This window comes from Barbatula barbatula (genome assembly GCF_947034865.1).
Source record: "Barbatula barbatula genome assembly, chromosome: 19".
NCBI classification, from domain to species: domain Eukaryota; kingdom Metazoa; phylum Chordata; class Actinopteri; order Cypriniformes; family Nemacheilidae; genus Barbatula; species Barbatula barbatula.
In genome coordinates, this window is record NC_136782.1 from 4617483 (window position 1) to 4641652 (window position 24170).

Here is a 24170-nt window from a genome sequence, read left to right on the forward strand (position 1 = left end):
CGCACACAGCCTAAAGGCTGCCATGGCAATCGATGAGCGATTCGCGGGGCTGTTATCAATCACGCTAGCACCTCAGGTACAAGTGTCAAATTTTATTAGGCCTTGTGCATCCAGGCTTTCAGTGCACTCTTTGAAGGGAGCCAGCTTTAGCCCAAAGGGGTTAACCAGATCGATTGGTTAGACCCCTACATGAATAATCCGTATGACGTTTTGTGAACCTACCGCCTGTAGTTCAGTGGATGTTGATGATGTGACGCAGCCCCACAATCTCTCCTTGAGGGAAACGGGGGTAGCGTTAGCCACTCTTAATACATCATAACAAATGTATAATGGATGGCTTTTAAGATTTCCGGAGTCTTACTCTAGGCTAAATTTTGTACTACATGAACATCGACTGCATGTGACTAGTCAATCCAACTCTAACGGTTCCTACAGAGGCTGAGAGATGTCTTCGGTATCGGGAAAGAAAGTAATTGAAAAAGGTGGGCCATCAGGACAGTACAGACCACGGTCCAATGAAATCAGTTCTTTTCCATTTGTAAGCAAGCAAACAGGTGCATTTCTGATTTTATGCGGTGGTGAGTGTGTTCCGCAGGGGTTGATGGACGGTTATGGGAGGGAAAGCATGTGTTAACGGAGAATGAGGGGGGAAATTAGAGAGAACCAGAGAGATGGGAGATTGTTGATGGCTACAAAAAAGCCCCTTAACAACAGAATCCAAGCAAGCTGTTCAATGATGTGCTGAAGAAAAGTGTTAATGTTCTCATGTGTAATGATGGTGGCATCAAAGATTAAAATTAAAAAAACATTTTAAAAAGCAGGTGAAATAGAGGACTTGCATAAGTAAATGAATGCAATAATAATAATAAAAAGCAATAACAAGAATAACAATAAGTAGTAACATAAATATAAGTAACAATAATAATAATATTATGGTACACAGCAGATGATTTTCAAAAATATTGTGAAGTTTGACAAATTTCACATTTGGAAGATTCCAGATTTTGGGGCATATTGACTCAAATCTGCACCATCTAATTTTTATGGTTTACATTAAAATCTGCTGAACAAAAACAGAAAACATCCATCCATGATGTGGGACATATTTTGACAATCAATCAGAAACGTATTGAGGTAGATGTGTGCATCGAGCTAATTGTGTCAAGGGAATTGCATCATACCTGCCATCCTGTCGGGTGATGCTATAGCCATAGGCTGGCTTATTGATGAAGCTGATGTTCACACCGACCAACGGAGTCCCATCTGAAGTCACCACCTGTCCTCGGATAACACAAGCATGACTGCGAAATAAAACCCAAGTTTCTGTTAGTTCAACTAATCGTGTTGGCTTACAGTACTGAACTTAAAGTCAGATGATATTTGTAAACACGTATTATAAACTGAGAGACTCCAGTTGTATTCCCTGGCACAAGATAACACATGGACATGATAGTGTTCTTTGAAAGAACAATACACAAGTCTGAGCGCACTCAATCACGCTAGATATCAGGGCTTGAAACTGCCCGTCTGATGTTATCTTCCAGCCTTGGGAGCTCAGACGTGCTGATCGATATTAAAAAAGGTTGAACACAGTTTCTTGAAATCCCAAAAAATTGAAAAAACTCCCTGCTAGACGTGACTTCAAGTTGTGACTCATAACAACAGCGATTTCTAATCAGGCTTCGGGCGGTTTGTGAGTAAGGAGATTAACAAAGCACAAAATTGCAATACAGAAAACAAGAGTTTTTTTAAAGGGTATAACATATCTCTTTTTGCAATTGTAATGGAACCGAACTTTGCACCCCTGCTAAAGCACTGTGGCCAGGCCAGTGATGTCTACAGATTTTCACGGTGATGCATCTATTCATCTAGTAGCAAACTCCATGCCTAGAGAATGAAAAAACTAAAAATTTACTTGAAAAAAATGTGCACAAAGGGACCCTTTTTATGCATTAGGTATTAAACATTCGCCAGGTAGCGGAACAATTAACACCGGTGTGTAAGAGACTGGCCCCTTCCTGTCCTTACTTCGGGCAAGATCATGGACCCAACAATAGGCCGGTCCCAGGGAGGCTAACGTTGTGCTAATTTCAGCAGCCTCTCACCTTCAGAAGTCCTTGCCTCGGCTCTGCGTTCCTGTAAACAAAGCTAGCAGAGATAACGTGCCAACGTGCAGCCCCATTGCTACCACTATTATCAGCCCGGGAGTAAACTCAGGTGGAATAGCACAGAGACAAAGAATGTGACAAAGAGATATTGCTAAATAAAGGACGGGGAGAAATAAAGAAAGAGAGAGATAAAATGTGTAAAGCTTTTGTCTATCCACAACATCGCTCGGGGTGACAGTTTGATTTAGAGAATCCTCATTCCGGAGGGGCAGCAGTGCGAGATTTCACAGGGCGCACCGAGTGGAACTGTCGTCTCGGTTTCGCGGCGAAATATGTTGAGCTGATTCATCAACTCCAAGACAAACGATTTAAATATTGACATTAAACGAATCTGAAGAAGATAAAGGAGAGAGAGGGGAACAGTGAGGAGTTCCAGATGCAAAGCCTAAAATTCATTTATTCAGCAACCCCCGCCACTCAAAATGACATTGTCGAGGAAAATGCGAGGAGGTATATCGAGTCGGATGTGACAACAACATTTCCGTGACAGACGTATCACCTTGACTGGGCCCATCACTATTGTCTCAACAGCAGTGTAATTTTAGAGTATGGAAGCACATTGTGGCTCACATCTGCCATGATATTAGAAGAGACAACTTGGAGACAACTGTCCTGATAGGCAATTTCTCGGAGCATGTTACAAAGCCTTTTTTTCTGTGTAAAACAGCCAAGAGAACAAGTGTTAAATAAATAGCTGTGTTTGGGAACTTGCATGGATACAGACCCTGATTGCAGACCTGGATGCAGACAAAATTAAAAACTAAAACAAAACAAAACATAAAATGTATTGCGCTGTGAATATGACTGTTTGTCTTAGTAAGCACCATTACGTATCTTTCAACCTACGGGCTAAATATAAAATCTTCGTGCACTCAAGTTGTTGTAGTACCGGCCCTATTTTTCTCAGAACATACAACATGTTCTAAATAGGCTAATTGGAGAGACATAATAGGCCATCTACGCCTGTACCTCCGCCATCCCCAAATGATGGTAAAATGATCTAAGTACCCTCAAATGTAGCACGCAAACAACGTGACCGAAGTGCATCTCAAGCCAAGCACATTACCTCTTTTATGCGATCTCCAGTGCTCAAACAAACAGCGTGCACACTGTACATGCTAAATTACATAAAGAACTTCAGGAAGGTTTCAGAAAACTGCCAAGAGTCTGACGGGTCAATAACATGATGGGTGACTTTGATCGTTGCCATCTTCTTGCGGTTCGACACACCAGGCACGCATTTCTGACATGTCTACTAGCACGCATAGGTGGTTATAGAATCGATAAAAGGGCCGATCGGGTGATGGCAGGGGGCTCTTTTAGATCCACTGCGGTCATGTCTAAAGGCTCCATCTGGACTCTAGAGTGGCTGTCAGCCACTCTTATATCTGTCAGTGGGCGGAGGAATGAAAAGGTAATAAATAATATATCAGGCTTGATATTTTTAGGTGAATCGAGGTCTGCGATCTCACAGCTGGTGGTCGGCTTCTAAAGCTTTATTTATTTATGCCCCTTTTTTCCTTTGGAGACGGCAACGAAGGGAGGCGCAGACCCTCGTCCTGAAATAATGAAGAGGGGTATCGAGAGACTCCCCGTCGAGTCTCGCAAAAATGTCACCTTGGGAAAATGTCACACTGTATTACAAGAGCAATTCACAAATGCTGGCTGACATGTTCACAAAAGGCAATATCAAACAAAGTCCGGCGTTTCATTTCTCAAGCGTGAGAGCGGCTGTGGTTAGATGCATCAGACATGAAGTTGATTGAGGCCGCCGTGATTTATGCACGAGGAGAACGTCAAGTAGATAGGACTGAGGGGTGATGAGAGTGCCGGCATCAGCTTTTGAAGTGATCAGAGTCTCATTAGAACTTCACAGATTAGACAAAAGTACTCTGTACTTGCCACAGGCGTAGAAAAAGGCATTCGAACGCGAGTCCAAGCTGGACCGTGGAAAATGGCCATTTTGAGATGCAAAAACAATATCCTGCACCTTACAGCTTTGGAAAGGGTTGTTCGTTGATCCGAAACCCCTTCAAACAAGAGATTTATCCTTGATGGAGGACCAAACAAAAAAACAAACAAGATATGAGCTAAAAACAGAAGGCTTTGAATCGAAGACCTCCTTGGCACATTATGCCTTATGTAGATGAGAATTGAAACAGCAAGCACCCCAGGCGACACCATTAGAGCCATTCTCCATGGAGAGATGCTCATTTGGTTGTTCTGTTTGCATTTTTGCCTTTGAAATGTCAGCTCTGCTTTCATGAAAGAAAAAACGGGGATACTCTGCGAGATTTCAAAGGAGCGCAACTTTTCCGCCCAAGTCTCTAAAAGCGTCTTTTGTGTGGGTCTCAAATGAAAACAGGAAGGAAAAGAGGAATGAGACCTGCGCACGAGTGGGATGCAAATTAATTGCCGTTCACTTTTTTTGTTTACAGAAAAGTGAACGCCACAAAATGGAGGCAAACGATGAGGAGCCACATAGGATCACACAGTGACAGCACTGTTCTCGCATATGAAAGATGTTTGGGGCATCATGGGACGGCCCCCATGCCCTGTTTGTTTATGAAAACAGGGAAAGTGGATGGATTGACAGCATTCTCTTCTTTACCGATTGATCTAAATATTACGACAGTACTTAAGTGAATAGCGATGTGGGATGGAAATGAGAAGTTAGCCGCATATAACTGTGCAACTAATGTAGAAAACCAAGAGACAAGAATGGAATAAACACAAAAACAACAAATTAACCATTATCATAAGGATCTAACAAACACTTACATGCCGTCAAAGGGGTTGATGCCAGGGATGACGTGGGTACTGTCCCTGCCAACCAGAAAGCGGACACGGTTGTAGAAGGACTGGAGAGTGCTCTGGCTAGAGGAGATCTGGGTTTCCTGAATGATGTCTAGCGGATCCGGGGAGCCCACACATAGAGATGTGGTGTGACATGAAGCCTGCAGACAGCAATCCGGGTCCATGCAGTCTATTAAACCATCTAATGGAAGAAACAAGAAAAAAAAATTCTTCAGTGAAAGTGTAAAGTCTTGAAATGAACTTTTGGAAGGAAATTTCAGCACTCCAAACCAGTTGCATAAACTAAGCCGCTAAATTAAGACTGTGTGTTAACAACGAGTCTCCCTGTCTAGCAGTTTGTTAGGACTAATCACTCTTTTCAAATTTCAAGTAGACCAATCTATATTTTTATGTAACTGACTTGAAGTTATGTCCAGTCTTGAAGAAAAAAATTGTATGACTAAGTTTTAAGAAAAGGTCTGAGCCGTTTATGCAACCGGCCCCTGTATGACTTTCTTCTGCAGAACACAAAATATTTAAAAAAAAAATGTTGGTAGCCAAACATGATTGGCCCCCATTGACCTCCATTGTATGGACATACAATCACTAAGACATTCCCCAAAATATCTTCTCTTGTGTTCCACAGACGAAAGAGTCAGGTTTTGAATGGCATGAGGATGAATAATATCCTTTCTCTGCTATATCTTTAAATAAGCACAAAAAAGAGATTTCATCCTCCCAAAAGTAACGCAGGCAAACCTTGAACACTGCTGAGCTTCTGAGCAATAGCTGACTCTGTTGGTCGTCTTGCTTTGCCCTACAGCTGCTCTACTGTAGTAAGTTATAGTCAATGGTAGAAATGTCTGGCTTCTCAATTCCTTCATGTTTTTCCTTCCCAACAGTCTTTATACCTCCACTGGCATTTCAGCCTCTCCCTCTTGTAATTCGGCTAAAATAATTCAGGACTCTGGGCCACGCTGAGAGGAACCCTTTAAAGTAGCGAAGTGGGTCATCTCTTATTCAATACCCTCTTTCGTCCCCCTCTCTCTACTTTCCGGAACCTCTCCGACCAGATGGGCCAGATTATAAAAATAACAGCTCTCCTGGCGGAAGTCTCACCGCTGCTTGTCTAGTCGTTGCGATGGTGCTGCCAATTCGCTACTTCACGGCTAGCATATGTACTAGCAATTTGTGAGTGTAAAATTGAAGCCGCTCTGCGGTTGAAGCTTTAATGCCAAGAGGATTTTATCATTTTCGGTCTGCATGTATTTTCTACAGGGATGGCTCTCCATTTTCGCTGTTATTCATATGTCTATACGTGTATGTCGCTCAGAACCAACAGTTAGGTTGGCTGTGCCTCATCACAGACAAACCAACAGGTCCATGCAGCAACACAAAAATGTTTTTCTTGAGTCGTGGAGTTTGGAAGGTACAACTACGGCATATTGGGTGAGTTCCCCAAAGAGTTTCAAGTAAATATGTTCTTGACTGAATGCGGTTTGTGACAGAACAATCCTACCGTTGATTTAAAGGTTTGGCAGGTGGTCGGTTTGGAGACTGATGCTTGCTGGGAAATGAAAAACTGAGTGATGTGGACTTTGTATGTCTCGTTGTTAGCATAGTGTACTTGAAGCCTATTATATTGACTTGAAGCACATCTGACTTCTCTACAAGTCCCCTAATGTATCCAAGGGCTGGTACATATCCACAGATATTTAAAAAGCGACCTCCTTTTTTGCTTTATGTAACAGCTTAAGGCAAATTCTAGACATGATCTTGACAAACTGACAACGGCACAGACATACCTAAAATCTCCAGCAGCGACAGTGAAAATATGAAAATATGAGCTGAGGCAAGATGTAAGAAAGGACATGAAATGAGACAAGAAAAGAGGACGAAGAAGGAGACAAGAACAGATGCGATAATAGACAATAAATAAGAAACAAGAAAAGGTGACAGGAGAAATCAGAGACAAAATGAGAAGGGTCGAAAAGAAACTAAACTTCAGCACAGACCACGTGAACTCATAATAAGCTTAAGCCAGTGTGTTGTTTGCGTTGTACCTCCATCATTGTCCTTGCCATCGCTGCAGGCCGTCTCCGTTGATGTGTCGCAGCCCGCTCCCCGCCAGCCCAGCTGACAAACGCAGTACCAGCCATTATTACCCAGCGTGCATCTGCCGTTCCCATTGCACAGACCGGGACAGCCCTCTGTGCATACAAAAGCAAAGCACACACATTAGCGAATGCAGTTTTCTACGCAAGCAAAGCAAAAACAAACACTCACCAGACACGACAATACAAAACCTAGTTACTATGTAAGAGACTGTTTCTCAAATTTGAAAAAGTTAAATGACGGGCTATTGGGTCAAAAGAGACAATTGGTTATAATAGTGATAACTTGTGCTAACAAGTGATTTTTTCTTAAGCCCTTACGTAAAGTATATCCTATAGAGGCAGACTTATACTGCAGAGCTCAAGCAGATCAATACATTCTCATTAGTGTTGTACAATAGATGCAGAACTCGGCTCTAAAGAGAGAGAGAGAGAGAGAGAGAGAGAGAGAGAGAGGGCACAAGAGAAGGAGGTGCGAACAAAAAGATTTCATTATGAGTGATGTTGTGAAATTTCTGCTACCGGGAAAACAATCGGAAAAATATAACTGATATAATGATGTTTTTGTCGAATACAATGAATGTTTTTGTGTAATAAATCTAAGACGATTTTTTTACTGCAATAACATCAACTATCAATAGCAAGTTTCCAATCATAGATTTTCAAAGCTTTGAAGTAGGCAAAAAATTGACCATTTTAAATCTGCAATCCATACTTTCGCCTCTCTGTTGCCATCTCTGTTTGAAACATAAAACTACAGGTTGTTTTCTTTACATAGACTGACATTTTCAACCAAATCGTAACTGATAGCTGAACTTACAAATCATTATTAGTAAGCTTACCATTGTGAATTGGCAAAATAAAAGGTCTCAGTTTTGATTTTCAATGTACTTTCTCAAAAAGTTTTTTCTTTGAATAATTTTTAACCAACAAAAGTTATGGATCACAGCTTTAAAAAGCATCATCAAATTCTCCTACTCAAACAATATTTTAATTGTAAATACATCATCAAGGGAAATATAATAGTTGTTATTATGAAATGTACGCGAACTGAGAATAGAACATGAAAGCTACAGTCTGCTACCTATAAAATGAATGCCGACACAACATTTCACAGAGGTGGGTGTGCTTGACAGGACGCTTGATGCTGACAGGACATAGATAACACCCTTGGCACATAGTCCTACAGACACGGGAGACGGGATTTGTCTGCTTCATGTGACAGTGTAAAATGGCTGTCAATGTCCCGTTTTCCCTCCCCTCCCTGGCACTTATCAGCTACCTGTCCGATTCTATTTCCTGAGACGAAAACAGAGGCGAAAGGGGAGAAATTCTGCACCGTCGAATGTAAAATCCTGACATGCTTTCTCACAAGCCCGGAGCCTCGCTCCCTAAGATCTCTGATTTGACCTATTTTGTCGGTGACACCTAGCGGAGCCAATGCTAGAACATCATAAAGAATGAAATAACAGGGAGAGAGAGATTGTGAAAGGGAGAGAGAGGTTTGTATAGAGATAGAGAAGGTGGATGCCTGATAAGAAGGAAATTGGAGACGGTTCTAACGGCAATGATCGTTTCTAAATATGGCTCACTGTCTGTGCAATGGCGTGGAATGGTTTCATCCAGGCTTTGTGTCTCATGATCCTTCACTCAATGTTTTTTTTCAATACGTGATATATGTAGCACATTTAGCACCATCAAGAAAAGACCAATGATCCTTGCCGGAAGATTTCACCTTAATGATGAAGTCACCAAGAAAGATGCATTGAGTTTTGTAACAGTAGCGGTGCCATAGCGGTTAGCACACATGCTCTGACATGCTAAGCCACAATGCTCATATAAGAGAGACATTTTTGTCAGTGCCTTAGTGACTCAGATGTAAGGGACACATTTGTCATTTAAAGATTCAAGAGATCCTCCTTTTGCAGTGTTGTCCCCGCATGGGTACGACCCCTGGTCTTCAGAGCGGACTATTACCTGACCTATGCAGCCTTACATTATCACTGTAGACTCAATGGGGAAGTAGGGTTGCAAATAGCATCTAGCATCCTGTCTTTAAAACCACCCTCAAACAGTCTCTTCCTCCTATGTCACACTTTTAAAAGTGCCCCAAAATAAAAAGAAGGCCCGTTAACATTAAAATAAATGGTGCTCAAACTATTACAGACATAAAATTGCCGTAAGGACAACCTTTCTGTGCTGTGACGGTTATGCGTTTTGCTAGATTTTTTTCCCTGTAATCTGAATTCACAGACATGAGCACGGGTGTGCTTGACCGGCAGACGACCGATTACTCCTCAAACAGACAAACAGCTGCGCTGTCTGCGTCGGCGAGACGTCTGAAGGTTTGTTCTGAATGCTTATTAAAGAGCGAAATAAATAAAGATCAGTGCACCGCTGGCAGCGGTTCAGCCTAATTGGCAGCCTTTTCAGAGAGAGGCCCCTGCGGAGCTCACCCGCGCGTCAGGCTGAAACGATTCCTGAGGGCTACGAGCCGCCTCTCGCGACTGGTGGGGTGGGCTTACGGAGCGAGAAAACCTGAGACTAGAATGAAAGAACTAGAGAATGGGCAGGTAGGGGGTGTGGGCAGCAGGGGCTTCAACATCACCGGTGCATGGCATGCTTTAATTAGAGAGGCTGTCGCTTCAGAACCTCTCCGAACCTGACACAACCTCCACCCCCCACCCTTCCCTGAGCACTGCTACACAGCTGCGCTGAGCATCCATAATGCATGCCGCCGATTGGCGAGGTCCACGACCTGCCGTCGGCCTTCCTTCTCTCAATACGGTGAGCTCTCCAACACCCCCAAAAGTTTCACAACGGGAGCCCTGTGGAGAACGCTCCAGGTCTCTCGCCGACCCCTCGACAGGTGCTAAGTGGAAAGATGACGTTGTGCTGTATTGGCGGCGAGAGAATGCCGTTATTGGCTGAGGATTGTGTCGGAGAGGCGTGAGATGACATGTAAATATGAGCTTGAGCGCCGCTGTAGGGATGCACTTGATGGATGAGGTGATGGGAAAAGAACGGAAGAGAAGAAAGCATAGGGAAAGTAAGAGTGCCATACCTTTCACTACCTTATCCAGATAGTGAGCTTTAGGGGGAGATAAAAGACAAGGACATATAAGGGAGGTTTTGAACAGTGCTGCTTTCATGACAAGACACAGACAGCTAGAGACATGGGCTGGTTGCTCGAGCCTTCAGCATTTACGGAAACACAGAGGGTCTGAACAAGCGATAGATAGAACAACTGCAGTACATGCAAAACCAACAACACTTCACAAAATAGACTGGGAGTGAGCTTAAGGTATGGTGTGACAGGCTAAAGAGAGAAATAAAAATAGAAAGAAAGAAATAAAAAATGTTGATAAAACTTTGTAGAGGGAAGCAATATTACCATATATAATACAGGAGGATAAACTGTATATTGGCTATAATGCTTTATTAAGTAATTTGGATGTTAAAGGGATAGCTCACCTAAAAGAATGAAACCCTGGTTTCATCCAAAACCTGTATATGACTTTTTCCTCTTTGACTCACAAAAGAAGATGTTTTGAGAAATGAAAATTGAGCAAAATATCTTCTTTTGTGTTCGGCAGAAGTAAGAAAGTCATACAGGTTTTGTATGACATGATGTTGGGAAAATGATGAAAGAATTTCCATTTTGGAGGGAACTGGCCTATTAAAGCAATAAGCCATGAGAGTATTATCTACATTAGGTACTTAGGTACTACATTAGTTTTACATCTAACTGTTGTTTTTTGTTTCCCAAGCATTGTAGCAGGAAGTGTGTGTTTGTAGTATAATAACTATGAATATTAATAATCATCAGAATAATATCAGTATTTTGTATATCATTGTTATTCCTTTAAACTACAATGCATGTACAACACAATACATTTTACTTTAGTCAAAAAAAGTGTTGATTGTAAGAATGTGAAATGTGATCTTATTTTATCTGTCTAAGACTACCTCACAAGGAGAAAAAGGAAAGAAAGAAAGAAAGAATAGTTTCAGCATGAACACACATCACAGATGGGATGGACGGTCACGCTCCAATCCAAACAGAAGTCAACAAGCACCATGTCATTCTGTACATTACCTCATAACCTGTCACTTACCGCTTTTAAAGTTTCTCGCGTTGACATTTATGATCCCTGCTGTTAGGGGTGCTACAAAAATGCTGGGTTTCTTTTAACCCATGGTTGGGTAAAACCCAAACCATGTTGCTACCCAACCATGGGTTTCGGGCTGAAACATTTTTTCTGTTTGTGTCACAACATTCTGCGAGTCCTGTATTACAAAATATAACAAGTCCTTAAATGTACGGATACCTGTATATGATAAATCATCTTAAACATTACGGATAAGGGTCAGGAATGGGATCAATTTAACCACCAGTGTCAAAATATAATTTTAAGCCAAATTGACAACAATAGAAACAAAACATCCCAATGTCTTATATACAGTACTCTTATAGGGTACTGAGGGGAAAGAAATCTCACTGCTGGTCTTTTCTTGAAACAATTGTTCTTCTGGCCTGTGACATACCATTAACACATTGCTTAAAGTCTGACCCTGACACTGGCCATTAAATCTGGTTCAACTGATGGACAATTTGCCTCAATCCATACATGTGGGATGTGCATCATTGTGCATGTATACCTGCAGCAAAATCTGCAGCCACAGAATCTGTTGTGGAGAGCACACATTATTATGAAAATCAAGGCGCCATAGTGCACCAAAATAGCCATGGCACCTACTGTATACTACCATATTTAAAACCACTACTATTAACAACAAAATGTGTAAAATAGGACTATAGATTTATTACCATTATTAATCTTGTTGGTAATTTACTGATTGATACTGAAGTTTATCATACACTATTTAATCGATGGAAATCCTTGAGCATTTTAACTATATGGCACTCAGGACATGACATTCCTGTACACTGAAACATATTTGCATTTGAATTCAGCGGCATAATGTCTTTCCAGTGATTGCCCTGCTCGTAACAATGCAAATGTTTGCGAATAAAATGAATAAACAAAGAGAGTCGGGGCGAGAAAATGTAAGATGAGATGAGCAGAAATGAAATGATGCTCTAGCACACTCCCACATTTAAATGCATGAAGGCGAGCTTCATATCCTTGAGCAAACCTGTTCATGCTATGCCGCGTTGCACAAATTCAATTACGCATACTTCCCTCACACCTCCTGCCCTGCCCCTTCCTCCAAATCACAACCCTACCCTACCCTTGCCCGAAACTTCACACACACTTACCGATGGTACAGTGCTCTCCATTCCAACCCGGGCTGCATTCGCACTTTCCGTCTTTGCACGTTCCATGCTCACTGCAGCGCGGGTGACACGCCCGTTGATCACACCCGGCGCCCATCCAGCCATCGTCGCAGCGACAGCTGCCCGCCACACAGATGCCGTGTCCACCACAGTCGGCTGCGCACAGCTCTGTGGGACACAAGAAGAGGAGGGGGGTTGTAGATGAGTAGATGGAACATGACAACAGGGGGTAAAGAGAAAGCAAATCCAGGAGTTATTGTCAGTGATGGGACGGCCACGCTCCACCACCTTGTTTGATGGCTGGTGAAAGGAAATTCCTGCCACCTCAAAAGAGGCAATCCCCTTCGGACAATACAAATCTAATAAGACCATTACAAAGCGGGGGGGATTGGGGATTGTGAGAGGTTTAGGGGGACATTATTTTGCTGCGTCTCTTCCTGATTTGATTCTTTGCTTTTGGAGGGAATTCCTTTTGTACTGAGGAGACGAGGCAAAAACGAGAATAAAAAGAAAGAAAATAAAAGTTAAAGAACAGAATCCGATTTTGAGCTTCCATAAGATCTGACACACTTGTTAGATCATATTAAAGCAGGTTTTGCCGCATGGGAAATGAGGTCGAAGACTCTAAAGCAAAGGCAGCTAAAATATTTTTCCTAAGAAACCAGTTTTTTTTCTCTAGGATTCGAGACAGTAAGTGAAATTTACTACGAATGAGGTGTTGAACTCAAACATCAGTTGAGTTAAATCCCCCGCATGAGTTTTGACAAATAAAACAGTCCCTTTTGCTTCAGTTAGCTTGGAAAGTGTGAAGGAAGAGTGCCAATACTGAGGTGTAACACTTCACAGCATGTCTAGCAAGTTTAAAAACTTGTCGAACTGAAGTTTCACAAACATTCCTGTTGAATTCCGGTAGCTCGGCTAGAGCCGCAAGCAGCACAACGTCATATGTGTGCTCCTACACAATCACAGCAAATAACTTTATTACGATGTGGCTAATTTTGTTAATTCACATGTCATACATTTAAGTAGGATTTGCTTTCGTGTAAGGGATTTCGTACGGTTCACAACGTACAAATTTATACGAATAAGTCACCTGGTAAAATGGTGATGAATTCCCGTGATATCAGGTTGGTTTGATCCCGTGGGTAAAGTGTCTACTTCAAATACTTCAAAGTGTCCGTCAAACTAACGACTGCGGACAGCAAAATAAAAACGCAAAACTCTGGCGTAAAACATATCGATGAAGCATGCAAAACATCAAATGAACCAATAAGTACGTGTTCTTCTACAGTAACTCCAGAAAAGCAGCTTAGAAAAGATAGATGAAAAACTCTCTAGTATTACCATTTCATTAGTCCACTATATTCATGATATCCAGAAGGCAGTCATGGAGGAGGTCTGCTGTAAGCTATTAATGAGTCAATTACATTTCATGTACTTCCCATTTTGTCGTTGTTACAAATTAAACAGAGTAATGTTAGTCTTTTCAGACACAAACCATAACATGGCATTACCAGATTTAAAAGCCTGAAGAAAAAAAACCCCTGCTTGTTAATTACAGTGCCAGGCCTTTGTTAAATTATGTAAATGCCCTCAATTTCACATGCAACGTTTCAATTAGACTCATCCTAATGGCATTTCATTTAGAGCTGCTTAAAGTTGTCAAGGAGACACCCGGTTGCTCTTGTTCCAATTCACCCATTCCCATTTCACCGCATTTCGCTTATATCTCGAACCCCAAAATACAACCTGCTTGATTATACATACATCATTTTCTCATGAAGGTGCTCCACAGAGCGATTCTCAAAAAGGTAACAAAGCAGCTAACTTGACCAGATGAGACCATACATGGAGTGTTCCCTTAATGCCTCAATGCATGGCTTATACGCTTTATAAAATTCGCTTTAACGGCGGATGATGACTAATTGATGCGGCTCTAGATTGTTTACACCTCATTCAGGAATGTGCCGGCGCTGCCAGACTGCACACATAACAGAGATGAGTGGCTAAAAGCTTCTTATTAAAATCTTTTATTAAAGTATTCCTTATGCCACCAGTGGCCAGAGGAATGAGAGAGAAAGTGGCCTTAACTCTGCCGCGTTTATAGCGTAACATTTATTTCATTGCCAACAGCCACTGCCAGGAATAACAAACAACTCGTATCCTTGCAAAAACTGCTCTTTTGTGGTTTGCCAGATGTTTACTGAAAAACAGTTTTTTTGTTGCAGGAGTAATAGAATTAGTATTAAAACAACTTATTTTTCAAAATCAAAAGCTCTTTTAATGCATCTCGTATTTTCCACAATGTACCTACTATGAGAGTACACATAAAACCGCTGAAGCACTCGAATGCATTAGCATAGAGTTCCTCTCTTTCCTCTCTCCTAATGGAGACCCTTGAAGGATAGTGGAAGGGCCCGGAGGAGTGTGCAAGCGTCATCATTTAGTCATGTTGCATCTCTTGTTTGAGGATCCAGGCTTTAAATGGCTATTTCCAGCAAATCCCTAGATTACTTAATAGGTCAGGCTGTCTGTTTGGCATTAAAGTGTAATTCACAGTCACAGATAGCTGTGTTTCAAAAGTTTGCCATTAGATTTTTGATCCCTTAAAGCTGCACAGTGTTTACGAGAACAGTGACCAAAATAATGGTATCGTGTTGCTGTTTTGAAGTACTTCTGAGAGATTTTGATTATAACTTGGTATTTTCTTCCAGAATTGGTTTAGTAAAACTTTTGTCTTTCTGGTGTGTTTGTTACAGCAGTTTCTAAAGGGAAAATACAAGAAACATAGTCTGAGGTAAACAAATGGGTACAGACCTTATAAGACCTTAAAATATATGATTGGTATTTAATATAATAAAAATAATTACAAAATGTAGGATATATATATATATTTTGTTTAGAAATTGAAAGGTAAACATTTTTAAAACGTTTTTTATTTTTAGTCTTGATAAATGTTTACAAAAATATGACATTTTGTGATTGCTTGAACGTTTATAAAGACTATGAAACAGCTAACCAAAAAGAACATTTTAAAATGCTTTAAAAGTCCCACTAATAATGTAACACTGTGTCCTAACCAAACGTGACGCTGCGACATGATATAAAAGGTATCGTTTCCATGTTAATCAGAGGTTTTGTCCTAACCAGCCACGACAGGGCTGCGCGTCGAGCAACGGCCGTTTCTACTTTAGAAACTGTTTTTATTTCTGCGACGTCGCGGCTGACAGCTCCGCCCACACAACGATCTTATTCGATATAAGTTAAGCACCTAATGAACATTAATCGCAGAACATGGATGATTACATTTGATGACATACGTTTAGATTCTGAAATAATAGTATAGCGTCAGGTGGGGCATCACTGTTGTCATGAGAAGAGGACGCATCCCTCTGCATGTGCACTCTTCAGCTGCAGCGTGAAAGAGTGCGTGGACAGACAAAGACTGTTCTGATTGGATGTGTTTTGTGATTAATTGTCGCGTCCCGCCCCTTTTTCACGTTTGGTACGGACAAACAAATCGCTTAACGCAGGAATCTCATTGTATTGCATTTGGTTAGGATGCGGTTTAAGAATAAATAGAAATGTTTTTTTAACATTGAGCAACACTGTAAAAAAATTGCAGACCACTATTCAAATTAACATCAACATTTTCAAACTTTTCAATTTATCACAATGCGTTTTTTGATAACTCTTCAAGAACATAGGTTCTGATAACGTTCCGTGTTCACTGGGAACTGAACATATAGGTTATTTGTATAATTTTAAAATATTATTTTCTATAAAACATATATATGACATTAATAATTATGTTATATGTATATAATAACATGAATGATTTAGACACAACTCAAATGCCAGATCTGTTGGGTGCTGTTTAACAGAACCTGACTCTCAGTCTTTGCTGTGATGCGCTAAACCACTTAAGCTGTATCAAACGCTCCTATTTCACCCCCTCCTGCTGGCGATGATCTAACTAGCGTGACAGAAGCAACTCAACTGTGGAACGGTCTGTGTGAAAAGGACGGTCAGGCATGACCAGGAGAGGGGTCGAGTAGAGGAGCCCAAAATGTTTTGAAACCATGCAGAATGTTTCCGAAACGCCTATTCTGGCGGAGATAGATGAGATGTAGTTGTATGGTGGTAACTTTATCGACCGACGTTATAACAGTATTACAATAGGCCAGGCAGTTTAGATAGGATGTTTGAAATTTCACATTTACAAAATTTGAATTGACACAAAACTTAAAAACATGTAATTTATCTAAGCACTCTGCATACATTGTTTTTTTCTGAACTCACTAAATCACACAAGCTGAGAATAGTAAGTTAAGTTTCCTGGAGCGTGAAATTACATCCTGACACCTGTAGTCAATGCTGCCATGGCAACAGGTTGTGAGATTAGCAAAGATCAGCTGCATCAAGTTTCATTTAGAGGGGCTGCGAGATTTTAACACAAATCAATCCATGCAGACACATAAATGTAATGATTTACTCACTAAGAGATGAATTCGGTATCACAGGTGTGTGATCTGCCCTTCAGATAAATATAAAGCTAACACTGCCACCCCCTATAGTGTCAGACACTTATGTGTGATAATATCAGAACGGTCATGAGATATTCACAAAAGGTAACATTTATATGATTATGAAGGTGTAGATCAAGTGGAAGCAGGTTTTCTATTCATACAGTGAATGAAACAGCACTGGAAATGAAGAGCACATTTGCAAAATGGTATATTTTTTGTATAGTTAACAATATTTTTTATTTTAACTTTCATGTTTTATCCCCGTACTCACCTGTGGAGCAGTCGTGACCGGTCCAGTTGGGGTCACAGTTACATGTGTTGGTATCAGCCAAAAAGTTTCCATGTCCAGAGCACTGTTCCATACAAGAAGCCCGTGGACTTTCACACCCGGGACCCCCCCAGCCTACAAAACAGTGGCATTCTCCACGCACGCAAACACCTCTTCCTGAGCAGGTGGGGTCTATGCAGTCCACTGCAAAAAATAAACATCATTGAACATTAAAAACTTGTATTGTGGCCTTGTTGCTACAGAAATCTAACAGACAGCCAACATTTGTGTCGGCAAATCGAATTTCCAATCAGACAAGATGTATGATCGACGACTTTTGGGTCAAGTGGTGGGTCATCACATCGAAATGGGTCAAAGGTTTGTTATGGAACAATGTAACAAACTGTATATATATTCATAACAAAAGAAAAAAAATGATGTCCAGTCCAACTTCAAAATGATTTGGCAAAAAATGTAATAATAACTAAATCTCTTCTCGCCGATTTGGATCACCAATAAAGCAGGCTGTTTGACGTGCCCTAATCTTAAAAAAGCTTTTAGATAATCAAATTTCTTTAACATTTGGTCCTGCCTTAGGTTGCCACAGTGTTCAAATCTGACTATGACTGAAAATCACCGCTCTACATCAAATCTGAACAACTGCCGTTGATCCCAATTGTCACAGACCAGTGATCTCTGTGGTCTTATTCATCCGTCCAACTCTTAAACACATTCATCTCTCAAGCTCTGGCGACAGGAGTGCACGTCACATGCAGGCCACATCTGAGGCGTGGCGCTTCCAAAAACCCTAAGAGAAACATGATTTCCAAGCGGTCAATTTAAATGGCCGCATTCATGGCCGTGTAGTAAAACTGGCAGGTGGGAAGAGGGTTTTGTTAGTCCCACTCCGACTCCACCAGATTCTGGTAATGAGATTTTCTGCTGATGTCGGGCAGGAACTGAACTGCCGTGATCGAAGCGTGTTCTGCTAAATTGAAAAGCGACCCTGGACAGGGTCCCCACTTACCCCAAACCCAAAAGCAAACGTGACAGAATGCAAACGAGGACATACCGAATGGCTCACAGGCAAACGTAGCTTCATGTAAACACATGTTACTCTAAATTTATCCTGTCAACAATCCTGTGATAATGCCACATCTGATAAAATGTCCTCAAGATTTTTTTGTTGTTCAAAAAAGGCATTTCTAACTCTTGTCCAGATTTTGGAAACATGACACATGTCTAAAATGCTGTTTGGTTGGAATTATCCAATAGCGTATATGGCCATATTTTTTGTCAGCCTGAAGTATTACTTTAAGAGCAGGAACCAGTTTTTATGAAAGCAAACCCTTTTTCCTCTTTAAAATAAAATGCATAAAAGAAATGTTCACAATAGCGCGAGCTACACTTATTAAGAAATACGATTTGATTAAAATCAACTAATTTCATTAACTTCCATAAAACTTAGAATCTGGACGAACAGGTGTACATGGCTCATTAACCAGAACTCAAGAGCCGTAGGAATAAAAACTACCTTTATTTGAAAATGACGGTATAAAACAGGAATGCGCCCTCACAGATGGCAAACATGAGGACAGCTGGGGCATGATGGGAAAGGAGGGTCGGGGTCGCTATGTTGCTGCTCCCTTTACCATGACACAAATGGGTGGAGAGGCCTTTCCTATAGACGCGCAGGAGTTCAGGCCTCTTAGCAGATGGTTTGGGCACAAGGCACAGAGATCATAGGCTAAATGACAAGAGCCTCTCTCCTGGCAATTAATCATCGCGCCTGAAGGTCGCGGCGAAGAAAGGTAGAACCGTTAAAGGGCCAGCCCCAGCATTCTCTCTCTCCAATGGCCGACACTGAGACCCGAAATAGAATTGGTGGGGGTCAGAAGAGTCAGAACATACCATTTGTCAAAATTGGCCAGTCCATTATTCATCTTGAAATGAGAACATTTTGAAAACCGTCAGAAACAATGGCTGCATTCGCACTTTGCAGATATCTCAAATGCAACTACTAAACTTTTTTAGTTTAATTGTTCCGGACCCTCACAAGTATTCATAATGTATGAAGAGGAGAATTGAGACTTTCTAGACGCAACGAGATGACTCCGATACATATGGGCCGCCTCAAACTCGAAGGTCATGAGAGCCTATCTTAACAATTCAGATGGGTATCTATGCATACTAAAAAGGCCATGATAGTACAAAACATGTGCTGCTTTGGTGCGTAAAATGTCAGATTTCTTTAAGTAAAAGAGAAGCTACAGTCTTAAAAAAATAAAGTTGCTACAGAAGTTCTTCATAGCGATGCCAAAGGAGCACCATTATTTGTTTTCCCAAAGAACCATTTTCTCAAATGCTCTTAAATTTTGTTAAAGAATCCAAATTGTGTCTATGGCATCGTGAAGCACCTTTTGAGACATTAAGGTTCATGTTCACCCATACCTTCTTCACAGTTCTCCCCTTTGTATCCCGGATTACAGATGCATGTTCCCACAATGCATGTGCCGTGTCCGCTGCAGGTGATATCGATGCACTGGTTGGTTGGAACGTCACATTCGGATCCTTTCCAGCCACTGTGGCACATGCAGCGACCTTTGAGATACTGACCGTTTCCACTGCACAGCACTGGACAGGACGCTGGAGACACACACACAAACACAAAGGAATTAAAAGGAGGGCAGCCAGACGTAGTGTCAAAAGAACATTGCTTTGCGCCTCTGCTGGACTCGCGTGGAAAGGTGGCAACTCATGTCTGTGTGAAAATCAATATCAACATCCCACCACAAGACCACACAAGACAGACTACAGACTGATATTAAATGGTAAAAGTGTGAGATCGTATTGATTCTAAAGTTGCGTATGAACAAGAGGTTTCCGAATAGTAAATGATCGAGGGACTGGAATACATGGAAGAAAAACTTTCAGAAGAGTACAAATAAAAGGACTGACAGAATGCCTCTGATGTATCAGTTTAAAGCGACAGAGCGCACAAAAACAACAGTTAAGCTTTGAATTCATCTTAATAGCTAGACTGTAGGTATGAATATAAAGACTCACCTCTGCTGCAGTCTGGTCCTCTGAAGCCGGGAAAACAGTGGCAGTTTCCGGCCACGCAGTCTCCATTTCCAAAGCAGTTACTAGGACAGTCATCAATCGAGTCTACAAAAGCACATAATCACACAATGTTTTTCAGAACGTTTCATATCTTGTAGTTCCCTACATATATATACTTCACTCATACTGCGTAGCAGGACGCTATGGGGAACCAGTATGGGAAAACTCCTTTTTCTTCCATGACTGAAGCAATTCAATAGCGCAGTGAAAACTGCACGCTCATTGGTTGGAAAAAAGTAAAACTTTAAACCAATGGTAGCGGAGCTGCCGGACCAATGGTGATGGTACCCGCCAGAAAGGGCGGTGCTTACGGCTATATAAGCCGACGCATCGCCGTAGGGTCCTCAGATCTCTTCTCCATCAGCGACGACTCTTCTTCACTTCCCGAGACTGACTGACTTCGCCGTCGAGAGAGCACCTGCAGCGGATTTGGCCTCCTGCTCAGCGGCTTCATTCAGCGGCTTCGCATCCAACGTATTCTGTTGGCGGCTTCGCTAGTGAGCGGTTTCGCTATTCAGCAACGGTCTTTTCCCTGCCGCTATCCGGCGACGCTAAAAGAGCAATTTCTTTCCCGGAGTTGTTGCAAATGCCGCGTCGTCCCTGTCACTTGTGTGGAGTCTTCGAAGGCGAAGGCAACTCATCCATCTAAGCCGTGCAGAACCACCTCGGCCCTCGCTGGACGCGCATTCTCGTCCTCCGGCCAGGCGGCTTCGGCACTACACTCCATGGCAGTGCTCCAGGTCTACCAGGCCAAACTCCTCCAAGGTATGGACGAGTCCAGCCCTGACCCCGCACTCTTCAGGGAGCTTCGGAGCGCAACGGATCTCGCCCTACGCGCCACCAAGGCCACGGTCCAGGCGATAGGAAGATCCATGGCCAGCCTGGTGGTGCTTGAGCGTCATCTGTGGCTGACGCTCACGGAGATCAAGGAGGTAGACAAGGTCCCCTTCCTGGAAGCTCCAATTTCCACTACCGGCCTCTTCGGACCGGCGGTCAAGGGATTCGTGGAACGCTTCACGGCTGCGCAGAAGTCTTCGCAGGTCATGAAGCACTTTCTGCCAAAAAGACCCGGATCCAGACCTGTGGCGATTCACCCCAAGCCAACTCCGACACAACAGCCGGCTTCCGCGGGGTCGTCCCCACCCGAGTACAGAACTCAAATGACAGAGTTGAGGAACTTACTGGACAAAGAAACCATAGAAACCATAGAAATGGTTTCTCCAGATCAAACCGAGTCAGGCTTCTACAGCTGATACTTCCTCGTACCAAAGAAGGACGGAGTTTCAGAATGATCATGATGAAGCAGATCCTCTCGCAAATACGCCCAGAGGACTGGTTCTTCTCTCTGGATCTGGAAAACGCATACTTCCACATCCAGATAGCCCCCCGTCACAGACGATTTTTGAGATTCGCCTACCAGGGGGTTGCATATCAGTACATGGTCCTCCCATTCGGACTCTCTCTAGCTCCCCGCACTTTCACAAAGTGCATGGATGCGGCTCTTTCCCCTCTCAGACAGAAGGGAATCCGCATTCTGAACTACCTCGACGACTGGCTTGTTCAGATCCCCACAGATCCCACAGATCCCTCCTCCTCAGCCATTTGAAATGCCTGGGCCAACATATATCGTTCCTGGGGGCAGTCTTCGACTCAAATCACATGACGGCCAGAATATCGCCAGAACGAGCTCTGGCTATTCGACGGCTTGTGGCCTCATTCACACCCGGGGTTTCACGCCCCCTCAAGGTTTTTCAGAAAATGCTGGGCCTTATGGCCTCTGCATCTCAGGTGCTGAGTCTGGGCATCCTCCGGATGCGCCCCCTCCAGTACTGGCTGAAGCCGAGAGTTCCTCCACACGCTTGGTGTCTTGGACGTCTACGTGTTTTGGTGAACCAAGCCTGCGTAACCGCCCTAGCCTCGTGGAAAGATCCCCTTTGGCTTGTGCAGGGTATGCCCCTGGGCTCCACGTGCAGCCGGAAAGTGGTCACGACAGACGCCTCCAACACGGGTTGGGGGGCTCTGTGCGACGGTGAACCTGCCTTCGGCCACTGGTCGAACCAGGAAAGAAGCCTCCACATCAACTACCTGGAAATGCAGGCAGTATGGTTGGCTCTTCGCTACTTCCTGCCGGTGCTAAAGGATCGCAACGTCTTAGTCCGATCAGACAGCACGACGGTGGTATCTTACATAAATCACCAGGGAGGCCTCTCCTCAAAACGCCTTTTTTCCCTGGAATAACGCCTCTTGGAATGGGCCCAGTCCAATCTGCACTCACTGAAGTCAACTCACGTTCCAGGCAGACTGAACCGGGGGGCAGATATGCTATCTCTGAGCAACGTTCCTTCGGACGAATGGACGCTCCACCCCATGTCGGTTCAGCAAATCTGGCAAATCTTTGGCAAGGCAGAAGTCGACCTTTTCGCCTCAGAAGACAATACTCATTGCCCAACGTACTTTTCAAAGGGTAGGGACGCCTTGGCCCACACTTGGCCCAACCAGCCCCTCTACGCTTTTCCCCCGATCGCGCTCTTACAGCAGACGATCAGGGATCAAGCGCACCGAGTGCTATTGGTAGCCCCTCTGTGGGAAAACCAGCCTTGGTCGCAGATCTCTCTCAGCTGCTAGTAGCAGCCCCGTGGCCCATTCCCTTGAGGCGGGACCTCCTCTCTCAGGCAGGGAACATGATATGGCACCCCCAGCCAGAGCTGTGGGCTCTACACCTTTGGCCTCTCGACGGGAGCCTACGGACCTCCCCGAGGGCGTCCTGAACACAATATCCCAGGCTAGAGCCCCGTCCACTAGACGTCTCTATGCCCTCAAATGGTCTGTCTTCGCCTTCTGGTGTACACCACGCGGCGCTGACCCGGTGTCCTGTGACATATCGCTGATACTGTCATTCTTGCAAGAGTTGTTGGATAACGGCCGTGCCCCTTCCACGCTCAAAGTCTATGTGGCAGCCATTTCAGCCTCACATGACCTCATCGTTCGTTTCTTCAAGGGCTCCAGGCGGCCACACCCCCCTCGCCCTCTTACAGTTCCCACTTGGGATCTGCCCACGGTCCTGAGGGCTCTAAAGAGCCCTCCCTTTGAGCCTCTGCTATCTGTGGACCTCCGTTCCTAATGCTCAAGACCGCTCTGCTTCTCGCTTTAGCATCGGTAAAGCGTGTAGGCGACCTACAGGCTCTCTCTGTGAGCTCATCCTGTCTTGAATTTGGGCCTAACAACGCCAAGGTTGTCCTCAAACCAAGGCATGGCCATGTACCTAAGGTGCTCTCTACTCCGTTTAGAGCACAGGTTATTACGCTCTCTGCTCTCCCCTCCTCCGAGCGGGACCCAGAGCCTAACCTGCTTTGCCCAGTCAGAGCATTAAAAATCTACATTGAGCGCTCCGCCCCATTCAGACGGTCGGAACAGCTCTTTGTGTGCTTCAGTGACCGCACCAGAGGGTCTTCGGTCTCGAAACATACACTGTCAAAATGGATAGTCGAGGCTATATCGTTGGCGTACTCTTCCTTGGGCCTTCAGAGCCTATTCTACTAGAGGCATTGCCTCTTCCTGGGCCTGGTCTAGCGGTGTCTCTATAGAGGATATCTGTGCGGAGGCCTGCTGGGCTTCGCCGTCCACTTTTACAAGATTTTACAGTCTGGACGTCCCGGCCCTTCAGGCCCGGGTCCTTTCTGCTTTGGATTAGGCCGCTGAGCCCTGGCTCTATGGCCACGCCAGCACCTAATATTTTTTGGGACGATTAACGGACTAGGCCACCTACTAGCTTGACCTTCTCCGCCTTCTCAGGGATTCCCTGTTCTACCCCGTCTTCGAGCCAAGGCTCCGAGACTAACTGTGTTTTTCGTTCCATCTGTAGCACGGCGT

The 24170-nt window shown here is 43.5% G+C and overlaps 1 protein-coding gene across 2 annotated transcripts in view; it reads right to left on the reverse strand.

Moving 5' to 3' along the window:
* Positions 1-24170, reverse strand: part of tenm4 (teneurin transmembrane protein 4) — a gene marked incomplete at its 5' end in the record, with an annotated part of 141332 nt that overhangs the window by 51625 nt on the left and 65537 nt on the right. Inside the window, 8 exons of one of the 2 annotated variants that reach the window (XM_079481034.1) lie at positions 1182-1301; positions 4950-5166; positions 7028-7174; positions 10143-10169; positions 12363-12548; positions 17181-17381; positions 19629-19823; positions 20244-20345. In XM_079481034.1, coding sequence (XP_079337160.1) covers positions 1182-1301; positions 4950-5166; positions 7028-7174; positions 10143-10169; positions 12363-12548; positions 17181-17381; positions 19629-19823; positions 20244-20345 — 1195 coding nt within the window. The remainder of the gene's footprint in view (positions 1-1181; positions 1302-4949; positions 5167-7027; positions 7175-10142; positions 10170-12362; positions 12549-17180; positions 17382-19628; positions 19824-20243; positions 20346-24170) is intronic. The other variant, XM_079481033.1, reaches the window with a different exon arrangement.